This window comes from Monodelphis domestica, chromosome 4 (assembly GCF_027887165.1).
Source record: "Monodelphis domestica isolate mMonDom1 chromosome 4, mMonDom1.pri, whole genome shotgun sequence".
In the NCBI taxonomy this organism is placed as follows: domain Eukaryota; kingdom Metazoa; phylum Chordata; class Mammalia; order Didelphimorphia; family Didelphidae; genus Monodelphis; species Monodelphis domestica.
In genome coordinates, this window is record NC_077230.1 from 348778378 (window position 1) to 348805772 (window position 27395).

Here is a 27395-nt window from a genome sequence, read left to right on the forward strand (position 1 = left end):
ATGATTGCCTTAATTTCCTCTTCATTGGAGGTGAGATCCCCATTTTCATCCTTGATGCTGTTAATTTGCCTTTCTTCTTTCCTTTTTTTAATTAGATTGACCAGTACTTTGTCTATTTTGTCTGTTTTTTCAAAGTACCAACTTCTAGTCTTGTTTATTAGCTCAATAGTTCTATCACTTTTGATTTTATTAATTTCTCCCTTAATTTTTAGGATCTCTAGTTTGATTTTCTTCTGGGGGTTTTTAATTTGTTCGTTCTCAAGTTTTTTGATTTGTATTTCCAATTCCTTGATCTCTGTCCTCCCTAATTTGTTAATATATGCACTCAGGGATATGAATTTTCCTCTAAGTACTGCCTTGGCTGCATCCCATATGGTTTCAAAGAATGTCTCGCCATTGTCATTTTCCTCAATGAAATTATTAATTGTTTCTATGATTTCTTCTCTAACTAACAGATTTTGGAGTATCATATTATTTAATTTCCAATTAATTTTTGATTTGGCTCTCCATGTACCCTTACCGATCAATATTTTTATTGCCTTGTGATCTGAAAAGGCTGCATTTATTATTTCTTTTGTATAGTATTGGAGTTAGCTGTTCTTTGAATGTTTGATAGAATTCACTGATGACTCCATCAGGCCCTGGGGATTTTTTCTTAGGAAGTTCTTTGATGGCCTGTTGGATTTCTTTTTCTGATATGGGATTATTTAAGAAATCTATTTCTTCTTCTGTTAGTCTAGGCAATTTATATTTTTGTAAATATTCATCCATATCACCTAGGTTGGTATATTTATTGCCATATATTTGGGCAAAGTAGTTTTTAATGATTGCCTTAATTTCCTCTTCATTGGAGGTGAGATCCCCCTTTTCATCCTTGATGCTGTTAATTTGCCATGTTTTTTTTGAGTGCCATGTTTCTGTGACCTAGTGTATGATCTATTTTTGTGAATGTGCCATGTGGTGCTGAAAAGAAGGTGTATTCCTTTTTGTCCCTATTTATTTTTCTCCATATGTCTATTAACTCTAATTTTTCTAAGATTTCATTCACCTCTTTTACCTCTTTCTTGTTTATTTTTTCGTTTTATTTGTCAAAATTTGATAGTGATTGATTCAAGTCTCCCACTAATATGGTTTTACTGTCTATTTCCTCCTTCAATTCTCCTAGTTTCTCTATTAAAAATTTGGATGCTATTCCGTTTGGTGCATACATGTTGATTAGTGATATTTCCTCATTGTCTGTACTCCCTTTTAACAGAATATATTTACCTTCCCTATCCCTTTTGATCAGGTCTATTTTTGCTTTGGCTTTGTCAGATATCATGATTGCAACTCCTGCCTTCTTTCTATCAGTTGAGGCCCAAAAGGTCTTACTCCAACCTTTAATTCTAACCTTGTGAGTGTCAACCCGCCTCATATGTGTTTCTTGAAGACAACAAATGGTAGGGTTTTGGGTTCTAATTCAATCTTCTATTTGTCTACGTTTTATGGGTGAGTTATCCCATTCACGTTCAAAGTTATGATTGTCATTTGTGGATTCACTGGCATTTTGATATCTTCCCCTAGTTCTGACCTTTCTTCTTTAGCTATCTCCTTTTGAACCAGTGATTTACTTTAGGTCAGTCCCCCTAGTCCCCTCCCTTGAGATGCTTCCCTTTCTGGCCCCTCCATTTTTATGCTCCCTTCCCCTCCCCCCTCTCCTTCCCTCCCTTTTTATACTCCCTCCCCCCCTCCTTAATTTTCCTTTCTTTCTTGCCCTATTGGATAAGATAGAATTCAGGATCCCACTGGATCTAGATGTTCTTCCCTCTCAGATTTGATTTCACTGAGAGTAAGGTTTAAGTAATTCCACTTCATGCTCTCTTCCTCTCCTTCTCATATGAGAGTTCTTCCCCTCCCCTTCCCAAGTGTATCTTTATATGGGAAAGATTATTCTATTAAGTCCCCCCCTATTTCTTGAAGTAAATCTTAGTGTTATCAATGGTTCCCCCCCTCCCTTTTCCTTTCTTTGCTCCCACTTTCCCCAAATCTTCTTAATGCCCCAATCTTTCCCTATGCATGTTTCTTCTAACTACTCTTATGATGCATACAATTTTTGAGAGTTACACAAAACATTTCCCCCACATATTAATATATATAATTTGATGTAAATGTAGTCCTTATAGAAGAGAGTTTGACTTAAAGAAAAAGATAAGATTTATCTCCTTTTCCCTTTCTTTCATATTTACCTTTTCATGTTCTCTTGCTTTCTGTGCTTGGATATCAAATTTTCCACTAAGTTCCGGTCTTTTCTTAGCAAATGCTTGGAAATCTTCTATTTTGTTGAATGCCCATACTTTCCCCTGGAAGTATATAGTCAGTTTTGCTGGGTAGTTGATTTTTGGTTGGAGACCCAGCTCTCTTGCCTTTCTAAATATCGTGTTCCATGCTTTGCGGTCTCTTAGTTTGTTAACCGCTAAGTCCTGTGTGATCCTTATGGGAGCCCCCCTATATCTGAAGCTCCTCTTCTTGGCTTCTTGTAGGATTTTCTCCTTTTCTTGGAAGCTCTTGAATTTGGCAATTACATTCCTAGGGGTTGTCTTTTGGGGATTTAGTATAGAGGGTGGTCTATGAACCCTTTCTATTTCTATTTTGCCCCCTTGCTCCAGAACGTGTGGGCAATTTTCTTTTATAATCTCCTGTAGAATAACATCGAGTTTATTGTTTATCTCTGTTTTTTTTCTGGGAGACTGATAATTCGGAGGTTGTCTCTTCTTCCTCTGTTTTCCAAGTCGATGACCTTTTCAGTTAGATATTTTATGTCTTCTTCTAATTCATTAATTTTTTGGCTTTGCTTTATTGATTCTTGCTGTTTTATGAACTCACTTTCTTCGAGTTGCTTAATTCTGGTCGTTAGGGACTGGTTTTGCTTTTCAGCTTTGTCTGCCCTTCTATTGGATGCTTTGAGCTCTTTTTCCAATTGAGCAGTCTTTTCTGTCAGACTGCTGATCTCTTTCTCCCATTTTTCTTTCCAGGTTTTCATCTTTTGGGTAAGCTCCAGTTTGAGATCTTCCATAACTTGTTGATAGTTTCCATTTTGGGAGGCATGTTCTGATTTTTTTTTGGATTTCATCCTCATTCTCTTCTTTTCCTTGGGTATTTCCACCATAAAAGTTTTCAATAGTCACCTTTTTCCCTTTCTTCCTAGAGACTTGATTTTAGGCCATGTGAGCCATCCCTTTGGTGGTTTTATTCCCCTTTCCTTTTTGGTCTGGGGTCTGGGTGGTATGGGCGGTTTTTCTGTGAATTTAGATTGCCTCAGACTAGTTCTTCCCAGCCTCCGAGGTTTCTTAGAGTGCTGGGCCCCTGATCACAGCCAAAGTGCCCAGGTGTTCAGCTCCGCCCAGATAATCAGTGCATGGTCTGCCCCTGGTGTTTAGCTCCGCCCAGATGTTCAGTGCAACCACCCCGAGTACAGCTCCCTGGGCCCCCTTTGCTAGGCGCAGGATTCTCCCATGTTTTTTCCTGGCAGTCCCCAGATCCCAAGGACCCTGGAGTGCCCCCCCAGACAGAGATGTTCCCCACTCACTCGCTGTTCCAGTGAGCATTCCCATGCTCAGCGCAGGATTCTCCCGTGAAATTGCCCTGAGATGTTTTTTCCTGGCAGTCCCCAGATCCCAAGGACCCTGGAGTGCCCCCCCCCCAGACAGAGACGTTCCCCACTCACTCACTGTCCCAGTGAGCGCTCCGGTAGCTCACTCTGGTTTGGTGGGGGAGGTGGGGGGTGGAAGGGCGGCTCAGTTCACATTTTTGTGCAAGCTTTTCCTCCTTCTTATTATAGTGTGGAAATGTTCAAACCCCACATACCTTCGCCTCTGTGGTGTACTGGAGAGTACTGGGGAGTCCTTCTGTTCCTCTAAAAGTGATTTTTATGCTCCTTTGATGTAGTCTATTTCATTCAGTGCTGGGGAGAGGAAGCATGTGGCATCTAGATTGCAGCCATGATTACCCGGAAGTGCCGGAATATCTTAACAAAGCGAAATATTATAAATAATAATTAATCATGAAGGCTTTATACTAGATTTATAAGCATTTGTTAGTAAAGAAAAAGAAAGATAGAAATGAGATTTTTGAGCCTTTCTAAATTAAGGTTAGAATTAGGTCCTGGATTCCAGCCCAGAACTGTCCACTCCATGATGGCCACTTGCCAGAAACTGCAATATCAAATAAGAGCTGAGAGCAAGCCCAGAGATTTAACCCAGAGATAAGTATAGAAAATCTACTCAGGGATCAGTGCTGCTTGTCAATCCCAAGTTCCTCCCCACCAGATCTTTCCATTGGCCAAAAGCTTCCTGCCTGACTTTCATGGCCTCAAGCCATCACGTCAGACATGTGACTCAGTGACTCCTCTGTCCATCCACTAGGTGCATCTTCTGGGATTAAAGTGGGTTTAGAAATCCCTCAGATAGTTTTAATTCACACAATCCCCAACTCTGATTCTCTGAGACACCATGTTAAGTCTCCTCACTCTTAGTTCATCAGTAAATTAACATAGTGTCCCCCATGAATCATTCCACATATGGAATCTATACATTTAGGATTTTCTCACCCTGATGCATAAGAGCACAAAAGATAGTGTACATTTCATGGAGGGAGTTGCTATATTTTGGGTAATTTAAAGAAAGGGAAGGAAAGAAAAAAAAAGATTGATAGATGCATTGACAAAAATGCCATCATAGGGCGTTCTCCTTTCTGGTATAAGTTGTAATAGATGATATTTGAAGGTATATTTGATGGATACAAGATAACTAATATATCAGGTAGTTATCTTCTTTTGTGTACCCTCCTCCCTCTAAACTTCCCATCCTCCCCTCTTCCAATCTCCCTTCCTCCCTTCTTCTTCCCTTCAGTTTCTCCTTCCCCCTTCTTCTTCAGCCTCCTTCTAAGTCACTCAGGGTGAGCTATGATGTTTCAGAGGAAATACCCTTTTCTCTTCTTTATCTCAAGTAAGGGTTTATTGGGGAAAACAGGAAAGATGGAGGATGTAGATAAGAAGGATGGGATTACCCTATTATCTACAGGGAGCCTTAGGTTAGAGAATATTGAGAGAAATGGCAATTCAGTCACTAGCATGAAACAGAGCTAGTCAGAGAGATATATATAGACTATTGTCCTTCTTCTTCTTCTGCCTTCAAAACAGCCAGGTCACCTCCAACTTGACTATCCCAAGTCCCAGAGATCATCCCAGCTTCTTCCTTCAGTCACCACCATCAGCCCAAAAGTTGGAAAAACAGTCACTGTTGGCTTGGCTCCAAACTGCTTTTCCCAGTAACATTCCAAATGGAATTTTCCTTTGATTGACAGCTGATCCATCTCCAGCTTCTGTCCTTTGCATGCATGCCTCTTCCACAATACTTACCTTTTTGTCTTAAAAAAATTGCAGCCCTAAATTTTTAATGATACTTACCTTTTAGACATATTTTGTTATATTTGTAACTATCTAATTCTTAACCTTAAAATATTCATTTACCCTCCCAAAATAATAAATCGTAATCTTACCTTAGCTATTCTGTGTATCTAATTCTATGCTAAGTTTTGGGTATAGGAAAATGGTTTGGGTAATAGGAATTTACATGAAATATAGTTTTGACATAATAACAAATCATGGAACAATTTTTTGAATAATTCCAACAATTTCAATAGCATTTTGAATATGTAACTGTATTATCTCCTAATGTCTATAAATTCAACTAAGTAAAATTTTCTATTACTAACAACTGGTAACCAAAAACCATAATGTAATCTAACTTCTAGTAGTTTTTATGTCTGTCCCTACTTCCCTAAGACTTTGAACAAATTCTCTAAGCTGTCCTTATAGTTGGTCATGAGAACATTAATAAATTATTCTATTATAGTTAGTTAGTTATTCACATATGTGCATAGGTAGTATTTATACAGATTTACATATGTACATTCATATACATTGTTCTTGATTTCTGTGCAAACTCAAAGAAATATCTTTGTCTGTTTGAATTTTCCACAAAAATGCATATCGGTGTGACTTTTGTGTTTAGCAACTATGCATATGTTGTATACTTACCCATTCCATGAGATATCTTCCTACATTATATTCCAGTGTAGCATGTGTATGTGTATATATATATATATATATTTGATGTTAACATGTATGTCACATTCTTATATAACCTCATGATCACAAGTCCATAATTTCAAAGTCCTTCCATGTCCTTTGATGTTGATTGTAGAAACTCTGTGTGTCCTTCGTCATCTATACCACTCTTGTCTGCTGTCACTCTTGATTGTAGTCCCGTGTTCTTCAATTCAGGAACAAACTGGAACAATCAGGAACATGCATGTGTGTAAGGTTTTTACATGTGCATGTATGCAAGATTGAAATTTTCATTGTGCATGGAAGTAAGCTATGAGTTCTTCATGAGTGCTTGTCAGAATTCATTAGTTATTCTTCAGGTGTGGAAGTAAGCATTACATGTGTTTATCTTCATTAAGTAAGCTTTATTTATGTTCATCTTCATGGATAATACATATAATTTTGTTAAGAATATGAATTTGAAGTTTGCTTATCTTTTTGATGTTTGAATTTTCACAAGGAGATTTATTGTATGTTTTCTTTAGTTATGTCTTAGATACAGAATTTAGAGATAATGTAATTCATTTGGTCATGGAGTATGTTTTCATTTGAAATAACAATGTATCTTTCTTTTCTATTACTATGGTTGGCAGAGACTTTGTATAAAATATAGAAGCTATTCTTTGGAGTTAAATTTTAACTGCATGTTTTCCTTTTTCTCTGTGTTACTGGCTGTATTTATTTTTGAAACTGTTTTATTTGCTTCAGGGTTGCTTTCCTGTTATCATTTTAACATGTACAATGCTCTCTTGTCTATATGTTTTGTTGATACTATATTCTTATGTGCTTTCCTTTGTTTTCCATACATAGGCTTTCATTTTAACATGTGCAATGCTTTCTTGTGTGTACTATCTATTGATAGGTACTCTCATGTGTGCTTTCCTTTATTTTCCATAGGGACTTTTATTGAATGTTGATTATTTTCCTAAGGCTACTCAACATTATAGGTTTGATGCAATTTTACATGTGAAGCATGGAACCATGGATTTCTTTGATCAACCTTTATAAATGTTGGAGTTGTCATTACTACTGATGTTGGTCCAATCCATATTGGTTCTGTAGGGGATTCTCTATTAAAGTTCTTGACATATACCTTATCTCCTGATTTTATCTTATGCAATGAAAAATCTAGTGGTATTCTTTGCACAAGCAAACCCAGTTTCCTTAGTTCCTCTATTCTACATTGTATCTGTTTTAAATATTCATGAAGTACACTTTTAACATAGACAAGTATGATGGCTTTACTGTCCTACCATGCCAAAGTGGCTAACCATATGGCATTTCAAATGGTGATATATGCAAGTCAGTCCTAGGCCTAGTTCTTATGTTGAACAAAGCAAGAGACATAACATCTGTTCATTTTAAGTGTGTTTCTGAACAGAGTTTACCTATCTGTCTTCAATTCTTTTTTTTTTTTAATTTTTTTAAATTTTAAAACCCTTACCTTCCGTCTTGGAGTCAATACTGTGTATTGGCTCCAAGGCAGAAGAGTGGTAAGGGCTAAGCAATGGGGGTCAAGTGACTTGCCCAGGATCAGCTGGGAAGTGTCTGAGGCCAGATTTGAACCCAGGACCTCCTGTCTCTAGGCCTGGCTCTCGATCCACTGAGCTACCCAGCTGCCCCCCAATTCTTTTTTCATATGCTTGATCTGACCGCAATTTGGGGGCCAATAAATTGAATGGTAGTTGCATTTAAGACCCAAGTTCTTATAGATTTCTTGTAGAACTTGGGAAGTGAAATGGGACCCCTTGTCCGAATCTATGGTATCGGGATGCCATGTCTAGGTATTATCTCTTTTAATAGAAATCTCACTACTGTAGCTGTGTCATTTTTCTTGGATGGACATCCTTTAATCCATCTAGTCAGTCTATCCACAATAACCAATGCATATTTGTATCCCTTGTCTTTGGGTATGTTGATTTAATCAATTTGAATACATTGGAAAGGCATCTATATAGCTGAGTGGTCTGCCTCCCAATGCTATGCTCTTAAAATGTCCTTGATTATACCTTCTGCATGTTTCACATGCCTGACAAGTTCTAATGGTATTTGTTGTTATTCCTGGTACTGTCCAAAACCTCTGTATGGTATCCAGAATCCCTTACACTCCGTAATGTCCCTTTGCATGAATTACAGTGCATAGATGTTAATACAGCTTTTTAGGGAGAATAGTTTTACCCCCTTGAGCAATCCAGATGCCTTTGATTAGTTTAGTGCCTAGCTGCTCTTTCCATGACTGTATTTCTTCTCCGTTGCAGGCTTCAGTGAGATTATGCCTTTCAATCAGAGAGAAATTCGGCACATGGTAAGGTCCGATCCTAGCAGCGTATTTTGATGTTATGTCTGCTCTGTCATTTCCTAGGGATATTCTGTCCTTTCCATGAGTGTGTGCCTTACAATGGATTATGGCCACCTCCTTAGGAAAATCCACAGCACTTATACGATCTATTAGTTTGCCATATGCAATTGGTTTCCCAGCTGAAGTTTTATACCCTCTGTTTTTCCATATGTATGACAACCAATGTACAGTGGAGAAAGCATAGTATGAGTCCAGAAAAATATTAGCTCTTTTCCCTCTAGCTAATTCTAAGGCCATGAGCAGAGCCTTGAGCTCAGCTCCTTGGGCGCTAACATGACTTGGCAATGATGCATGCCAAAGTGTTCTGTCATTGTCAACTACAGCTGCCCCCGTGAATTTTCTCCCATTTCCCATTTCGAATATAGGAGGACCCATGTGTGTATATCTCTATTTCTGAAACGATAAGAGGTGTGTCTTTAAGGCATTCATTTGGTTTGTGCATGAGTTCTACTATTTGACCACAATCATGTAATTCTTCTCCACCCATTGGCAAATTAGGAATCAGAATCGCTGTGTTCAATGGTGCACATCTATGAATTGTGATGTTATCACTGCCTAACAGAATGACTTCATACTGGGATATTCTTGTATCAGTGAATAAATGCATATTCTGATACTGTAACAGTTTTTCAATTTGGTGTGCAGAATACACATGCAATTTACATCCCAGTACTATATCATATGATTTCTTGACCATTAAAGCTGTAGCTACTATGCTCCTAAGGCAATGCACCATGCAAGCACTCCAGAAGTGATGCCTTTTGCTTCATGGACATACAAGTAGAATTCTTTCTTATAATTTGTATTCCCAAAGCTGGAGCTGATAGAATAGCTCCCTTCAACTGTGACAAAGCATGTAAATGTTCTTTGTTCAATTGTAACGGTTCTTTAATGTCCTTCTTTGTCAAATCAGTTAAATGTTTGGAAATATGAGAATATCCTACTATGTACTGTCTCAAGAAACCAGCAACCCCTAGGAAAAGCTCTAAGTTCTTAGTTCTAGGGACACCTAGCTTCTGTATGTCTGATATTTTTTATTAGAGATTTTCCTGGTGCCCCCCTCCAGGACAAATCCTAAATATTCTACTATTGGAAGGACCCACTGAATCTTCTTTTTTGAAACTTTATGTACTCTCTTATGAAATTCTATCAATAACTTATTTGAATCCTCCAAACATGTTTTTGGGTCAGGTAATGCTAGCAGCATATCATCCACATAGTGTATTAATCTGCTATGTTTGAAAGTTATGGTGGCTAGATCTCTTTGCAAAAGTTGACAAAATATTGAAGCAGACTCACAACATCCTTGTACTAATCTAGTATAGCACAGCTGAGTTTGTCCCAATTGGAAAGCAAAAATATTTTGAGAATCGGGGTGCAATGGTATGGTTAAGTAATCATTGCTCAAGGCCAACACTGTGTACTACCTAGCTTCTGCAGGTATTTGGGTTATTATATCATTCAGTGAACATGTGACAATGTGTCTTTTCCTTATAAAATTATTCACAGCCCTCAGATCCATGACAAATCTCCAAGTGGGAGTGCCATCTTCATTGAGTTTGTTCCTTTTAATAGCTAATTTTGTATTCAGATACCATAGGTCTCAATATGCCTTGTTCTAGCAAACTATTTATGATAGGTGTTATTCCTTCTTTTGCTTCTCTACTCAATTTGTATCTTAGGTGGTATTCCTTCCCTACCCTCAATCCTGACTGGAGTAATTGACTTGATCTTACCCACATCATTTGGATGTTTTGCAAACACCTCTTGGGGTATATCTTTTGATATGTCATACATAGATGTTACAACTTGAATTTTTTCCAGGTTCTTCTTCCAGTTGTTCTAAGTATAACAATGGGTAGTGTCTCGGTGAATTCTTGGGTAAATGCAAATAAATTTGCCCAGATTTTTCACATTGCAAAGTAGCTTGAATCTTATACAAAAAATCTTGTCCTAAAAGGTTTTCTGGACATGAGGGAATGAATAAGAAGGACCCAATTTGACCATAGTGCTTTTAAGCTCAGGGACCTGTTATATTTGTCCTGTCACTCCAGCTACAGAAACCATACCCCCTATGTTGGTATACCTTGGACATGTTTTTAGTACAGATTTTGAAGCACCAGTATCTAAGAGAGCCTTGTAGTTTATCTTTCCCACTTTAATCCATACATATGGTTCTGGCTTCTGTGTAGCTAAGGTATGTATTGCTAATGAGTCACTGTACATTTCTTTGCTAGCCTCTGCCAGCTGTATGTTTAGATCAGTTAACTCTTTTTGATTTAAATTATTTCCTATGAAGTCTTTATATGAGGCTGATTGTACTATATCCTCTACTACATTGGAATTACAGCTGTTGCTTATCTCACATAAGTTTATCTGGCCAGATTCCCCTCTGCCACTTAGAATATTGGCTTCAAGTCTGCCATTTGAATCCTTGGTTGTTCTTTCAGTTACTAAGACTTCCGTTCCATTCCTCTTTTCATACTCAACTGTCATGTCACTTCCATTGCCTTGAATAGGATTATTGTTTTCAAATGAAATGTCAGCTTCATTTTCAGTAAATTTTGTATTATCTAAATCAGCCATTGCTGGATAGAAAGTTTCAGCTTCAGGATTCAAAGTAGATGTTTTTTCTAAGGGCATCTGCCATACCTTTTTTTTTATGTGATATCATGTTGATTCATACCAAAAAAAAATATGGTGCTTTATAAAGGTGCTACTAAGTAAGTCCTATGAACAGAATAAAAACTGCATATAAAAATAACTTGATGGAGGGTGGATGAAGGGGAACTTGGTTGAAGCATAAATCATATTAGAAAAAATACAAGGGATGAAGTTGTGGAATACTCCAGAGGAAAAAATTCCATATAGTTATAATTATCTTCACAGCATCAAAAGCATGGTTGTCTGCTGAACCTTCAAGACAGGGATGCTCTAGCTTGTGGTAAAGATTACATCTCAGAATACAATAGCTCACATAATACATGGCACTACCTTCCATTCAGTAGAGAATAATGATCTTATTCACAGGCTTTAGTGATTTTGGAACCATTCCATAACTCCAAATAAATCAATTTGTATAAGCTCTATAAAAATATGTCTATTTTATATTGTCTATAAACTTTTATGGTTTAATTAATAGATTATATTGTAATATAGATTACTTGTAATAAAAGCTGACATGAGATTTCACTGTCTATTTAATAAAACAAAAACACATTTTGGCAGTGGCCCAGAAGATCACTATCACTAATATTCTTGCATCATTACACTGCCCATGCATTCAGAGCAACATTCTTAAATATTCGTCTCTATTAACAGCTTTAGTATCTTGGTTTCAAAAAGGAACACCACTAGCCTTCTATGAAGGCAGCTACAACAAACCTCATATGAAAGTTCCTCTGCCTCTTTCTATATTATTTGGTATTGCTTTTAATATTCTTCAGAAGAGAATGGTATTCACTGCTTTGAAACACTTTCTGTGTCCTGTCAAAAAAAAAGTTCCATACACCAGCTTAAATATTTTTGGTTTATTTTTCTTAAGTAATGACTATGTCCAAATATTCATTACTGATCATTCTTTTAAAATGCATTTCAAAATTGTTTTGGAAAAACAAAGGCAGAAAGATATACTTATTTCAAATCTTTCCTCAGGCACTAAGAACAATAACCTAACAAAATTTGACCAATTTACACAAAACATAAAGGTACAAGAATTTTTGAAGTACCTCAACTCAAGAATAGATTTTTTTAAGAGACAGCTCCAAAAAGTCAATGGTATAAAGACACCAGAAACAACTCTATGGCATCCTAATACATTTAAGTTATGATCAAAAAGCAATACAAGAACAAAATGTTAAAATTTGTTATAAATTAAAGTTATAATTAAAATGTAAAGTATGTATAAATGTACAAAGTTATTATTTAAAGGCACCATTTTTGTTCGTAATGGAGGTGATGAAACCATTATGTCCAAAATAAGACTGATTTAAAACAATTTTAATTACATTTTACAATTACCCCTGAAAAATATAAGAAAATATCAGAGAAGTTAACAAAAGGTAAATAACAGGTTTTGTAGGAAATCTCACATTACTGTAAATTATATTACAATGTGTAGAATCATTGCCAGGTCAAAGACACTTTTGTTTCCCTCTTAATTGCTGAGCTAGCCAACTGGAAGACAATTTGTTTGAAGCTCCAGATGACTTCGATTCAGAAGCTCTCATTATAGCTGCACACCCTGCTTTGGAGAAAGGATGAGCCCTGTGTTTGCAGTTATGATCCAGAGGATGTCTGTGTTTAATACAGAAGTTGTCTTGACAGTGTTCACACACCAACTTTAACATTTCTTTCTTTTTGCATCCCTCCTTTGAGCACTGGTGTATGAAAATTTGAAGAGTTTGGTGGGATGTCATGCAATTCTGTGAATGATTTCAAAGCATTTACATCTCTAGTTACAGTAACCTGTAGGGAATTGAAATTTTGTTTCTCTGTATCTTTCATTAACTCTTGCTTGAGTTTTTTGTGACTTTGTCTTTTTCTTTTACACAATTTAATCCCTGTGTCCACTCTGCATTGAAAAAAGTTCTCCAAGAATGTTTTGACTTGATTTGCACTTTTTTCCTGTGTGGTTACTATATAGCCTTTCTCTAAGTCTCTTATCTCTGTTGCCATTTGAGACACGATGTCTTTAACTACTGCATCTATCTATATCACTTGTCTCTGCCTGTCTCTTGATTGATCGAATATGCTATCACTCACAGATTCACTTTCTTGCACAAATTTTTCATTGTTTCTCATCTTTATTCTCCTGATTTTAACATCAGTCTCTTTTCCACCATTTCTTCTATCTCCATGTACCAAACTACATACATTATAGGTCTGGCTTCATAATCCTTTCCTAACCATGTCAGAATATTTAGGTTTGGCTCCTGATTTAATAGCCTGTTGCATTTCCTCCAAATTAGTTGCCTGTTATGTGAATTTTAGCTTACAGTGAGAACAGCAAGTGGAATTTTGCTTTCTGTATCTATCTTGTGTGGTTTTGTCGTTATTTACTCCATATTTCTTTTTCAGAAAACAGTCTTTAATCAGGTGTCCTTTCTTATGGCAGAAAAAGCATTGTCTAGTTTCTCTCTGTACTGTTTTTGGTTTATAATTAGGTTTTCTGTATGTCCTACTACTGTTTAGCTCCTTGATTTCCTTAATCTCCTTTTCTCTTAAAATTTTCTCTGTTACCTCGAATTTTTCCTTTAAATCTTGCATTTGTTTGTGTTGTTCTGAATGATTTTCATGGAGGTAACTTGCAGTTTCATGTAATTCAATCAGACTCATAGTATCATACTTTGGGAAGTAATGTTTGAAAAATTTCTTTAAGTGAACTGTGCATCCCTTCAAAAATTGTCTTCTCACATGACTAGTAGATTCCTCACTATTTGCCTCTAAACTCATAATTGATTCAACCATTTCAGAGAGACGATCTATAAATGAAGCTAGATGTACCCCTGTATTTTGCATGAGTTTATCAAATCTTGCCCATGCATTAGGCTTTGAGCAACAGAGCTTAATAGCTTGGAGCAAGTCTTTCCTACATTTTCTTAATAGATCATGCTTGTGAAATTTGCAAAATCAAGGTCTTTTCTTTGCTCCTCTGTGGGCCAACTACTCAGGTTGTTTTCTGACCTGGTCTTCTCAATGAACTGGTGATGCTCATGGAGACTAAAAAGTTCAGGGAGGAGAAATTCTACATCTTGGAAATCTGGGTCAAAGATACAGAAAGCACGTTTGAGTTCTTTCTGCATCTTAAAGGGTTGATCGATGAATTTTGGAACCCATTTCTTCAGGGATTCAAGTTCCTGGGATATAAACTGTCTATAAACTTTTGATTGTAACACACCAGCTGTACTTGATAACATACTGACATCCTTTAGTGGAAAAATTTTTTCAGGTTCACTATCAGACTTAGTGTCCTTATCACTGTCATTTCCCTTTGCATTAACCTTTGTTTTCTTTGCCTTTCTCTCTTTCTCTTTGGGTGTACTATCTGTCTGGCCATTGTTCTTATCCTTAATCTGGTCTAGTCCTTTAGCCTTGATAAATTCCTCACACATGTTCTTAATGACATTTTCCAAGTTAGTATCTACCACCATTATCTGAGCTGCCTTTTGGGGAATTACAAATCTATAAATATTCTCCAAATAGGTCAGAGTCTATAAAGCTGCCATAGAAATGATATGAACTTGAGTCAAAATCTGTCAGAGTATAGTTTCACTTTGAAATGGCAAGTGGAGTATGAACACGGTGGTGTTGCCAAGATAATCCAGAGAATCAAAAATCATGCTGGTCATTTTGCTATAGAGGATGTTATAAACCCAAAATCCAGTAATGGCTGCCAGCACAATTCCACAGAGCACTTGTTTAAACATTTTTTCTGCTGTTTTTTATGGATTGTAAAGTTCAGTCTTTTAGGGGTGCCAATCTGTAATAGATGATATTTGATGTATATTTGAGGTATAATTGATGGATACGAGATAACTAATAGATCAGGTAGTTATTTTCTTTTGCGTACCCTCCTCCCTCTAAACCTCCCATCCTCCTGTCTTCCAATCTCCCTTCTTCCCTTCTTCTTCCCTTCAGTTTCTCCTTCCCCCTTCTTCATCCTCCTTCTAAGTCACTCAGGGTGAGCTATGATGTTTCAGAGGAAATACCCTTTTCTCTTCTTTATCTCAAGTAAGGGTTTATTGGGGAAAACAGGAAAGGTGGAGGATGTAGATAAGAGGGATAGGATTATCCTATTATCTACAGGGAACCTTAAGTTAGAGAATATTTAGAGAAATGGCAATTCAGTCACTAACATGAAACAGAGTCAGTCAGAAAGAGATATATGGACTGTTCTCCTTCTTCTTCTTCTGCCTTCAAATCAGCCAGGCCACCTCCAACTTGACTATCCCAATTCTCAGAGATAAACCCAGCTTCTTCCTTCAGTCACCACCATCAGCCCAAAAGTCTGAAAAACATTCAATTCTGGCTTGGCTCCAAACTGCTTTTCCCAGTAATATTCCAAATGGAATTTTCCTTTGATTGACAGCTGATCCATCTCCAGCTTCTGTCCTTTGCATGCATGCCTCTTCCACAAAGTGCTTACCATCAGGATAAATAGGATAAATAGGAGGCTCAACCCTGCCTCAGTTCAGTTTATTATATCCAAAGATGCACTCAAAATCTGATAATGTAGTGTTTGATTTCTGAAAACATCCTTATAGCATCTTCTCCAGAAGATCTGCTTTCCTAGTCCAGATTTTGGCAATTATCTCTTTCTAACAGTGCTTTCAAAGTATCTTAGAGGACTTCGGGGTAAACACGGCAGCAGACTGGACTCAAGACTCTTCCTCTCTTTAGCACCCACCGATATAGATTACCTCAAAAGACCAAAAAAAGAAAATTCATATGAATTAAGGGACTCTACAGTAGGGTGTAGCCTTGAAGGTACATAGGATTTGGGCATTTCCACATTATAAGGGGGTGAAAAGGATCCCACTAAAACTGCGAGCTGATCTACCCTCCCCCACCACACAAGGGAGCCAGAGTCAGAACCAGCACACCCCAGAATCAGCGAGTGAGTGAGGGGCACCTCTAGGTCCTTGGGAGCTTACTGAGACCACCAAAGACCTACCCCTGAGAGCAGCTACACCTGAAAACCCAACAGGCTGAAGAGTGCAGACTGTGGGCACTCCTAGGAAGATAATACAGAGAAGGGCAGCAAATAGCAGAAGCTGCGGAGATTTGAGAGTGAGCCTCAGGCAAAATCCTTGCTCCTTAACTCTATACACAGAGAGCCTGTGCATCTCCCTCAAATTTATGACTCAAAAGGGAAGGAAAAACCTCCACGGTGATAGCAAATTGTGCCCAGGAGCAACAATCTACCCCCATCAGAAAACAAAAAACAAAGAGAGGGGGTTGACTCTGGAAATTTTTATGGAGGAAAAATCTAGGCTACAGAGGAAATAGAGGAGGAAATTCAAACAAACCCAAAGCCTTCCAAAAAATGGAAATTGTCCACAAGCTCTTGAAGAATTAAATTGGAGCTTATAAAAAAAGATGGAAGCCTTCTGGAAAGAAAAGTGGGAAATAGTTCAAAGAGAAAATAACAGTTTAAAGGACAAGAACTCCCAATTGGAGAAACAGCTAGAAACCACAAAAAAGCAGGACAGACCAAACTGAAAAGGAAAACCAGTTTTTAAAGACCAGAATTAGACAACTACAAGACAATGATCTTGCAAAACAGCAAGAGTTAGCAAAGCAAAGTCAAAAGACTGACAAAATAGAAGAAAACATAAAATATCTCAATGAGAAGATGACAGATCAGGAAAACAGAGCAAGGAGAGACAATTTGAGAATCATTTGTCTACCTAAAAAGCCAGAAATAAACAGAAATCTTGACATCATACTATAAGAAATCATCCAAGAAAACTGCCATGATGTTCTTGAACAAGAGGGAAAAATAGACTTTGAAAGAGTTCATAGAACACCCTCTACACTAAAGCCTCAAAAGACAATTCCCAGGAATGTAATTGCCAAATTCCAAAGCTTTCAAGCTAAGGAGAAAATTCCACAAGAAGCCAAAAAGATACAATTCAGATACCAAGGAGCACCAATCAGAATCACACAAGACCTGGCAACTTCCACACTAACGCACCACAAGGCCTGGAACATGATATTCAGAAAGGCAAGAGAATTGGGACTTCAACCAAGGATGATCTATCCATCAAAACTGAGTATATACTTCCAGGGGAAAGTATGGGCATTCAAGAAAATAGAATATTTCCAAGTATTTGTAAAGAAAAGACCAGAATTAAGTGGAAAGTTTGGTATCCAAACACAAAGATCAAGAGAAACTTGAAAAGGTAAATAAGAAAGAGAGGGAAAAGGGGAAAATTTTTTTATTCAAACTCTCTTCTTTAAGGGCTACAATTAGATCTATATAATACATATTATATTATATAGAGAGAGATCTATATAATATATAGGGGAAATGTTATTTGTAACTCTCAAAAATTATATTCGCTATTATAGTAATTAGAAGAATCAATCACAGGAAGAGATTGGGGCATTAAAAGCTATAAGGTGATATGCCAAAAAAAGGGGGGAGGGGGGAATCGAATATGACACCAAGAGATACTTGAAGAAATAAAATAAATAGGATAATCTTTATCACACAAAGATACACATTGGGAAGGGGAGGGGAAGAATACTTTTATAAGGAGAGGAAGAGAGTGCTAATAGGTAATACTTAAACCTTACTCTCAGTGAAATCAATTCTGAGAGGGAAGAGCATCCAGATCCATTGGGGTCTTAATTCTAATCGTATAGGGAAAGTGAGAAGGGAAAAATAAGGGGGGGAGGGGAGAGGGAGTGCAAAAAGGGAGGGAAAGAGAGGGGGGAGGGAACTTAACAGATCCTAAAAAAAAAAGAAGGGAACAAAAACGGAGGGGCCAGAAAGGGAGAGGGTTAGGAGGATTGATTAGAAGTAAACCACTAGCTTAAAAGGATATAGCAAAAGAAGAAAGGACAAAACTAGGAGAGGATATCAAAATTCTGGGGAATACAATCATAACTTTGAATGTGAATCGGATGAACTCACCCATAAAATGAAAACAAATAGGAGAGTGAATTAGAATCCAAAATCCTACCATATGTTGTCTACAAGAAAGAAACCTGATGTGGGTAGATACTCACAAGGTTAGAATCAAAGGTTGAAGCAAAACATATTGGGTCTCAACTGATAGAAAGAAGGCAGGAGTTGCAATCATAATATCTGACCAAGCCAAAGTAAAAATAGACCGGATTAAAAGGGATAGGAAAGGTAAATACATCCTGATAAAAGAGAGTATAGACAATGAGGAAATATCAGTAATCAACATGTATGCACCAAATGGTATAGCATCCAAATTTCTAAAGGAGAAACTAGTGAAATTGAAGGAGGAAATAGATAGTAAAGCTATACTAGTGGGAGATCTGAACCTACCACTATCAAATTTAGATAAATCAAATAAAAAAATAAATAAGAAAGAGATAAAAGATGTGAATGAAATCTTAGAAAAATTAGAGTTAATAGGTATATGGATAAAAATAAATAGGGACAAAAAAGAATACACCTTCTTTTCAGCAGCACATGGTACATTCACAAAGATTGACCATGTACTAGGTCATAAAAATATGGCAAACAAATGCAGAAAAGCAGAAATAATAAACGCAACCTTTTCAGATCACAACACAATAAAAATAATGATCAGTAAGAGTACATGGAGAGCCAAATCAAAAATTAATTGTAAATTAAAGATATGATTCTCCAAAATTGGTTAGTTAGAGAACAAATCATAGAAACAATTACTAATTTCACTGAAGAAAATGACAATGATGAGACATCCTTTCAAAATCTATGAGATGCACCCAAAGCAGTACTCAGGGGAAAATTTATGTTCTTGAGTTTATTTATTAACAAATTAGGGAGGGCAGAGGTCAATGAATTGGACTTGCAAATCAAAAAACTTGAAAGCGAACAAATTAAAAATCCCCAGAAGAAAACTAAATTAGAGATCCTAAAAATTAAGGGAGAAATTAATAAAAAAAATAAATTAATAAAACTGAGAGTGAAAGAACTATTGTTGCAGGATACAAAGAAGCCCACATAAGTCATCAGCATTTCTATAAATCTCCAACACATCTCAGCAGCAAGAATTAGAAAGAGAAATTCCATTTAAAATCACCCTAGACAATATAAAATACTTAGGAATCTATCTGCCAAGACAAACACAGGATCTATATGAACACTCTCCACACAAAGCACTCTCCACACAATTAAAACTAGATCTAAACAATTGGAAAAACATTAACTGCTCATGGGTAGGACGAGTAAACATAATAAAAATGATCATCCTACCCAAACTTATTTACTTATTTAGTGCCATACTGATAGAATTTCCAAAAAAACTTTTTTACTGAATTAGAAAAAACCATAACAAATTTCATTTGGAAGAACAAAAGATCAAGGATATCCAGGGAAATAATGAAAAAAAAAATGCAAATGAAGGTGGCCTTTCAGTCCCAGATCTCAAACTATACTATAAAGCAGTGGCCACCAAAACAATATGGTACTGGCTAAGAGACAGAAAGGAGGATCAGTGGAATAGACTTGGGATAAGTGACCTCAGCAAGACAGTCTATGATAAGCCCAAAGATCCCAGCTTTTGGTACAAAAGTCCACTATTGATAAAAACTGTTAGGAAAATCAGAAGGCAGTATGGGAGAGATTGGGGTTGGATCAACATCTCACACCCTACACCAAGAAAAACTGAGAATGGGTGAATGACCTGAATATAAGGAAGGAAACGAAGTAAATTAGGTGAACACAGAATAGTATACATGTCAGACCTTCAGGAAAGGAAAGATTTTAAAACCAAGCAAGACAGAAAAAGTCATAAAATGTAAAATAAATAATTTGATTACATCAAATTAAAAAGGTTTTGTACAAACAACACCAATGTAACCAAAATTAGAAGGGAAGTAACAAATTGGGAAACAATCTTCATAATAAAAACCTCTGACAAAAGTCTAATTACTCAAAATTTTAAAATGCTAAACCAATTGTACAAAAAAATCAAGCCATTCTCCAATTCATAAATGGACAAAGAACATGAATAGGCAATTTTCAGTCAAAGAAACCAAAATTATTAATAAGCACATGAAAAAGTGTTCTAAATCTCTTATAATCAGAGAGATGCAAATCAAAACAAATCTGAGGTACCACTTTCCACCTAGCAGATTGAGGAACATGTGAACAAAGGAAAGTAATGAATGCTGGAGGGGATGTGGCAAAGTTGGGACATTAATTCATTGCTGGTGGAATTGTGAACTGATCCAACCATTCTGGAGGGCAATCTGGAACTATGCCCAAAGGGCGCTAAAAGACTGTCTGCCCTTTGATCCAGCCATAGCACTGCTGGGTTTGTACCTGAAAGAGATAATAAAGAAAAATACATGTACAAGAATATACATAGCTATGCTCTTTGTGGTGGCAAAAAATTGGAAATTGAGATACCCTTCAATTGGGGAATGGCTGAACAAATTGTGGTATCTGTTGGTGATGGAATACTGTGCTCAAAGGAATAATAAAGTGGAGGAATTTCATGGGAATTGGAACAACCTCCAGGAAGTGATGCAGAGTGAAAGAAGCAGAACCAGGAGAACACTGTACACATTGTACACAGATACACTATGGTACAATCGAATGTAATGGATTTCTCAATTAGTGGCAATGCAGTGATCCTGAACAACCCGAAGGGATCTATGAGAAAGAGCACTATCCACATCCAGAGGAAATACTGTGGGAGTAGAAACACAGAAGAAAAACAACTACTTGATTACATGGGTCGAGGGGGATATGATTGGGGATGTAGACTCTAAATGATCATCCTATTGCAAACATCAACAGCATGGAAATAGGTTCTGATCAAGGACACATGTAACACCCAGTGGAATTGAATGTTGGCCACAGAAAGGGCAGGGGGAGGGATAGAATATGATTTTTGTAACCAAGGAATAATGTTTGAAATTGACCAAATAAAATTAAAAACAAATAAAATGATCTTAGAATTTGGGCTTTTAGGATAATTACACAAAAAATAAAACTTTTTTGTAACTGGAAAAACAAAAAAATATATGCTACTTAAAATAGGAAAAAGGTTAAAATCATTTTAAAAATAAGACAAATCATTTAAAATGCAATAGCTAATTTTCAATGAATCTTTTAAAAGTCTAAGTTACCCAGTTCTTTGAATCAGTTGATATTTGGGTGAGACTGTAGTAGGAACAGGGCAAGAAAACTGAGGTGGTTTGTTAAAGTTGAAGGAATGAAGGAACGCAGACTAGAATACCCATGAACTGACTGAGGCTGGGACTTCCCTTCATTTGAATCTCACTTATCTGTTTATTGATATAGTTTGCTCCCACGTGCCAGTTCCTCTCCCCAAGCCTTTGGAAAGCCTGCCCCCTGCTTTTATCTCCAGTTCCTAAATGAGGTAGTCTCTTCCCCATGCTCCTACCCCTGATAAATTGAGGCCTTGGAACTGAGGGGTGATAGCTGGTTTCCCTCAAGTACTGACAAATCCCAGGTCTTTCTTTTTTTTTCCCTTTATTTATTTCTTTTTTTTAAAATATATTTTATTTGATCATTTCCAAGCATTATTCGTTAAAGACATAGATCATTTTCTTTTCCTCCTCCCCACCCCCCATAGCCGACGCATAAGTCCACTGGGCATTAGATGTTTTCTTGATTTGAACCCATTGCTTTGTTGATAGTATTTGCATTAGAGTGTTCATTTAGAGTCTCTCCTCTGTCATGTCCCCTCAACCTCTGTATTCAGGCAGTTGCTTTTCCTCGGTGTTTCCACTCCCATAGTTTATCCTTTGCTTATGAATGGTGTTTTTTTCTCCTGGATCCCTGCAAGTTGTTCAGGGACATTACACCACCACTAATGGAGAAGTCCATTACGTTCGATTATACCAGAGTGTATTAGTCTCTGTGTACAATGTTCTCCTGGTTCTGCTCCTCTCGCTCTGCATCACTTCCTGGAGGTTGTTCCAGTCTCCATGGAACTCCTCCATTTTATTATTCCTTCTAGCACAATAGTATTCCATCACCAACATATACCACAGTTTGTTCAGCCATTCCCCAATTGATGGGCATCCCCTCATTTTCCAGTTTTTGGCCACCACAAAGAGCGCAGCTATGAATATTTTTGTACAAGTCTTTTTGTCCATTATCTCTTTGGGGTACAGACCCAGCAGTGCTATGGCTGGATCAAAGGGTAGATATTCTTTTGTCGCCCTTTGGGCATAGTTCCAAATTGCCCTCCAGAATGGTTGGATCAGTTCACAACTCCACCAGCAATGAATTAATGTCCCTACTTTGCCACATCCCCTCCAGCATTCATTACTTTCCTTTGCTGTTATGTTAGCCAATCTGCTAGGTGTGAGGTGATACCTCAGAGTTGTTTTTATTTGCATCTCTCGGATTACCAAGGGGGGGAGGGGGAGAGGGAGAACAAAAAGGGAGGGAAAGAGAGGGGGGAGGGGGAGGGAAAAAAAAGGAAGGGACTAAAAAGGGAAACATCAAGGGAGGGGACAAGGGGGACTGATTCAAAGTAAATCACTGGACTAAAAGGTAGAGCTGAAGAAGAAAAGGTTAGAATTAGGGAAGGCTATCAAAATGCCAGGGAGTCCACAAATGACAATCATAACTTTGAATGTGAATGGGATGAACTCACCCATAAAACGTAGACAAATAGCAGAATGGATTAGAATCCAAAACCCTACCATATGTTGTCTTCAAGAAACATATGAGGCGGGTTGACACCCACAAGGTCAGAATTAAAGGATGGAGTAAGACCTTCTGGGCCTCAACTGATAGAAAGAAGGCAGGAGTGGTAATCATGATATCTGATAAAGCCAATGCAAAAATAGACCTGATCAAAAGGGATAGGGAAGGTAATTATATTTTGTTAAAAGGGACTCTAGACAATGAGGAAATATCATTAATCAACATGTATGCACCAAATAATATAGCACCCAAATTTCTAATGGAGAAACTAGGAGAATTGAAGGAAGAAATAGACAATAAAACCATACTAGTGGGAGACTTAAACCAACCATTATCAAATTTAGATAAATCAAATCAAAAAATAAATAAGAAAGAGTTAAAAGAAGTGAATGAAATCTTAGAAAAATTAGAATTAGTAGACATATGGAGAAAAATAAATAGGGATAAAAAGGAATACACCTTCTTCTCAGCACCACATGGCACATTCACAAAAATTGACCATACATTAGGTCACAGAAACATAGCACACAAATGCAGAAAAGCAGAAATAATGAATGCAGCCTTCTCAGATCACAAGGCAATAAAAATAATGATTAGTAATGGTACATGGAAAACCAAATCTAAAACCAATTGGAAATTAAACAATATGATACTCCAAAACCGTCTAGTTAAAGAAGATATCATAGAAACAATTAATAATTTAATCGAGGAAAATGACAATGGCGAAACATCCTTTCAAACCTTTTGGGATACAGCCAAAGGGGTAATCAGAGGTAAATTCATATCCCTGAATGCTTATATTAACAAACAAGGGAGAGCAGAGATCAATCAATTGGAAATGCAAATGAAAAAACTCGAAAGCGATCAAATTAAAACCCCCCAGCAGAAAACCAAACTAGAAATCCTAAAAATTAAGGGAGAAATTAATAAAATTGAAAGTGATAGAACTATTGATTTAATAAATAAGACAAGAAGCTGGTACTTTGAAAAAACAAACAAAAGAGACAAAGTACTGGTCAATCTAATTAAAAAAAGGAAGGAAGAAAAGCAAATTCACAGCATTAAAGATGAAAAGGGGGACAGCACCTCCGATGAAGAGGAAATTAAGGCAATCATTAGAAATTACTTTGCCCAATTATATGGCAATAAATACACCAATTTAGGAGAAATGGATGAATATATACAAAAATACAAACTGCCTAGACTAACAGAAGAGGAAATAGAATTCTTAAATAATCCCATATCAGAAATTGAAATCCAACAAGCCATCAAAGAACTTCCTAAGAAAAAATCCCCAGGGCCTGATGGATTCACCTGTGAATTCTATCAAACATTCAGAGAACAGTTAATCCCAATACTATACAAGCTATTTGACATAATAAGCAAAGAGGGAGTTCTACCAAACTCCTTTTACGACACAAACATGGTACTGATTCCAAAACCAGGCAGGTCAAAAACAGAGAAAGAAAACTATAGGCCAATCTCCCTAATGAATATAGATGCAAAAATCTTAAATAGGATACTAGCAAAAAAACTCCAGCAAGTGATCAGAAGGATCATTCACCATGATCAAGTAGGATTCATACCAGGGATGCAGGGCTGGTTCAACATTAGGAAAACCATCCACATAATTGACCACATCAACAAGCAAACTAGCAATTACCACATGATCATCTCAATAGATGCAGAAAAAGCCTTTGATAAAATACAACACCCATTCCTATTAAAAACACTAGAAAGCATAGGAATAGAAGGGTCATTCCTAAAAATAATAAACAGTATATATCTAAAACCAACAGCTAATATCATCTGCAATGGGGATAAACTAGATGCATTCCCAATAAGATCAGGAGTGAAACAAGGATGCCCATTATCACCTCTATTATTTGACATTGTACTAGAAACACTAGCAGTAGCAATTAGAGAAGATAAAGGAATTGAAGGCATCAAAATAGGCAAAGAGGAGACCAAGTTATCACTCTTTGCGGATGACATGATGGTCTACTTAAAGAATCCTAGAGATTCAACCAAAAAGCTAATTGAAATAATCAACAACTTTAGCAAAGTTGCAGGATACAAAATAAACCCACACAAATCATCAGCTTTTCTATATATCTCCAACACAGCTCAGCAGCAAGAACTAGAAAGAGAAATCCCATTCAAAATCACCTTAGACAAAATCCCAGGTCTTTCAACAGAGGACCAGAGGACATATTTAGAACTACAGGAAGCGTCTTATTCTAGCAAATAGGGAACTCCATTAATTGTTCCTGTGGTAGTACTAAGAGTCCAGTGAAGAGTGGAAGGGACTAAAGACTTAAGGGTCAGGGTCATTTGCTTACCTCTGTGTTTTTTGCAGACAATAAAAGCCCAGATGATAAAGACAAGGCCAGAAAATGGCACAATAATCCAGATGGCTATGTACAGGACTATCTTCAGAGAAAGATACGAAGTCTTCCAATGTGGAGGAGTCTCTGAAAAAAATGTGTCCCAAATTCCATTACTGTGGAAATCACATGTAGGGGAAACTGTGGCACAGGACCAAGGTGGGAACATAGAGGGCATCAGGATGCAAGAAATCATGAGCAATGATAATGACTTTAGGTTTAGATCCTGCATCTTGCTCCTCCCTGCTCCCCACTCAATCCTCCCATCATGACCAGGTTTCTCCAGGACTTATGAGAATGGAAGGAAACCTAGAAAGTATCCAACTGAATCCCTTTATTTGAAAGGGGAAAGCAGAAGAGAGGAGAGGCCCTACATTCTCCAGATGAAGTCAGAGAGCTAGTTCTGAAGCCCAAATCCTCTGATTCCCAATTCAGGGACCTTTCTGCTACATCAAAGTTGGGCCTTTATAGGCTGGGAGACTTTCAGGGGCTGATGAGACCGTTGGCAGACTCTAGTCCACCTTTATCTTTAGGGGGAGGACCAGAGAGTAAAGAGGAAAAGAGGCTTTCTCATGGGTCATACCTCTTAAAAACAGAAATCTCAGGAGGAACTTACCAATAGGAGAAAGGAACAGGGATATGTTCCAAGGGAACGTTATAAGTAAGAGAGCAGATGAGGTGGGTCTGCAGGGAAATGCAGATGTAGGGAAAAGGTTCTAAAATGTGGGAGTTAACTGAGGTTTGAGATGGGTCCTTCTCTGGTTTGACCTGGAAGGACTGGGTTCTTTCCCTTGGTGGCTGTTTCTCCCTTGTCTTTCCCATCCTACCTGCTTACCTGCTGGCTTGTCATCTAATGAGTTTCCTGGTGTGATTCTGAACCATCTGGGTCATCTTTTTGTAAGATTAGGTCTGGAGTCCTTCTAGATCCAGGACCTCTCCCTGGGCCTTGTCCTACCAAAATGCCAAAACCCACTACCTCTATTACCATCAAAAGGGGGGTTATGGCCAGAGGGATCTATGAGAAAGAACACTATCCACATTCAGAGGAAAAACTGTGGGAGTAAAAATACCAAAGAAAACACCTGCTTGATTACATGGGTCAGGGGATATGGTTGAGGATGTAGACTCTGAATGAACATCCTAGTGCAAATACTAACAATATGGAAATAGGTTCTGATCAAGGTCTAACATCTAACACCCAGTGGAATTGCACGTCAGCTATGGGAGGGGCAGAGGGAGGAGAGGGAGGGAAAGAATATGATTTCTGTAACCATGGAATAATGTTTGAAATTTACCAAATAAAAAAATAAATTATAAAAGGGGGGTTTATGGGTTAGTGTAGGTTTATCTATATTAGGGCCTGGGGTCTTTAGCCAGATAGGTAAGGATCAGAGTAGCTCAAATCTGTGAAGACTCTCGGTGACGAGACATATAGATCTGGGGGAGGTTTAGGTAGTTGTTATTAGTTTAGAATTATCCAAATCCCCTTTTCATCTTTCCTTGTCATAATAAAGCCAACATCCATCCCTGCTATTAAGTGATCTCTGTGTGTCATCTTAAAGTTAGGCTCTGCCTGTACTGGGCTCTATTGGACTTCCCAAACCTCTCTATCTGGTCCCATCCCCCAAACCACCCTCCTTTATAGGAAGAAGACCCCAGGTGATGGTGATGATGAAGAAGATGATGATGATGATGATAATAATAGCTAACGTTTATAGACTGCTTTCTACTTGCTAGGCACTGTGCTAAGTACTTTACAATTATATATTATATTTGATCCTCACAACAACCTTGGCAGATCCCCATTATATAGAATGAAACTAAATCAAACAGTGCTTAAGTGACTTGGGGAAATGCCAATGTGAGAAGCCCAGTAAGGCATGTTTCCCTACTCTCCACTCAGAAAACCACCACCTTAATCTGGGCCCTCACTACCTCTTGCCTAGATCATTCTACTCTTTCTCCCTGTCTCAAGTTCCCTACTCCAATCTATCATTCACTCTAATTACCAGTTATTTTCCCAAATCATAGGGATGGCCAGATCATTCAAAATATTTGATTTTAAAAGTTTCTTGAATTATACTCAGACCACCTAACACTTCTTTTTATACATCCATTTGTCCA

General features: G+C 37.4%; 1 protein-coding gene across 2 annotated transcripts in view; it reads right to left on the minus strand.

Annotated features, from left to right (window-relative positions):
* Positions 1-12019: 12019 nt before the first annotated feature.
* Positions 12020-27395, minus strand: part of LOC130453844 (myelin-oligodendrocyte glycoprotein-like) — a 28374-nt gene continuing 12998 nt past the window's right edge. For both annotated transcript variants that reach the window (XM_056795029.1, XM_056795030.1), the window contains 2 exons: positions 25227-25358; positions 12020-15925 (listed from right to left, as the gene is read on the minus strand). In XM_056795029.1, coding sequence (XP_056651007.1) covers positions 15846-15925; positions 25227-25358 — 212 coding nt within the window. In that variant the 3' untranslated portion in view covers positions 12020-15845. The remainder of the gene's footprint in view (positions 15926-25226; positions 25359-27395) is intronic.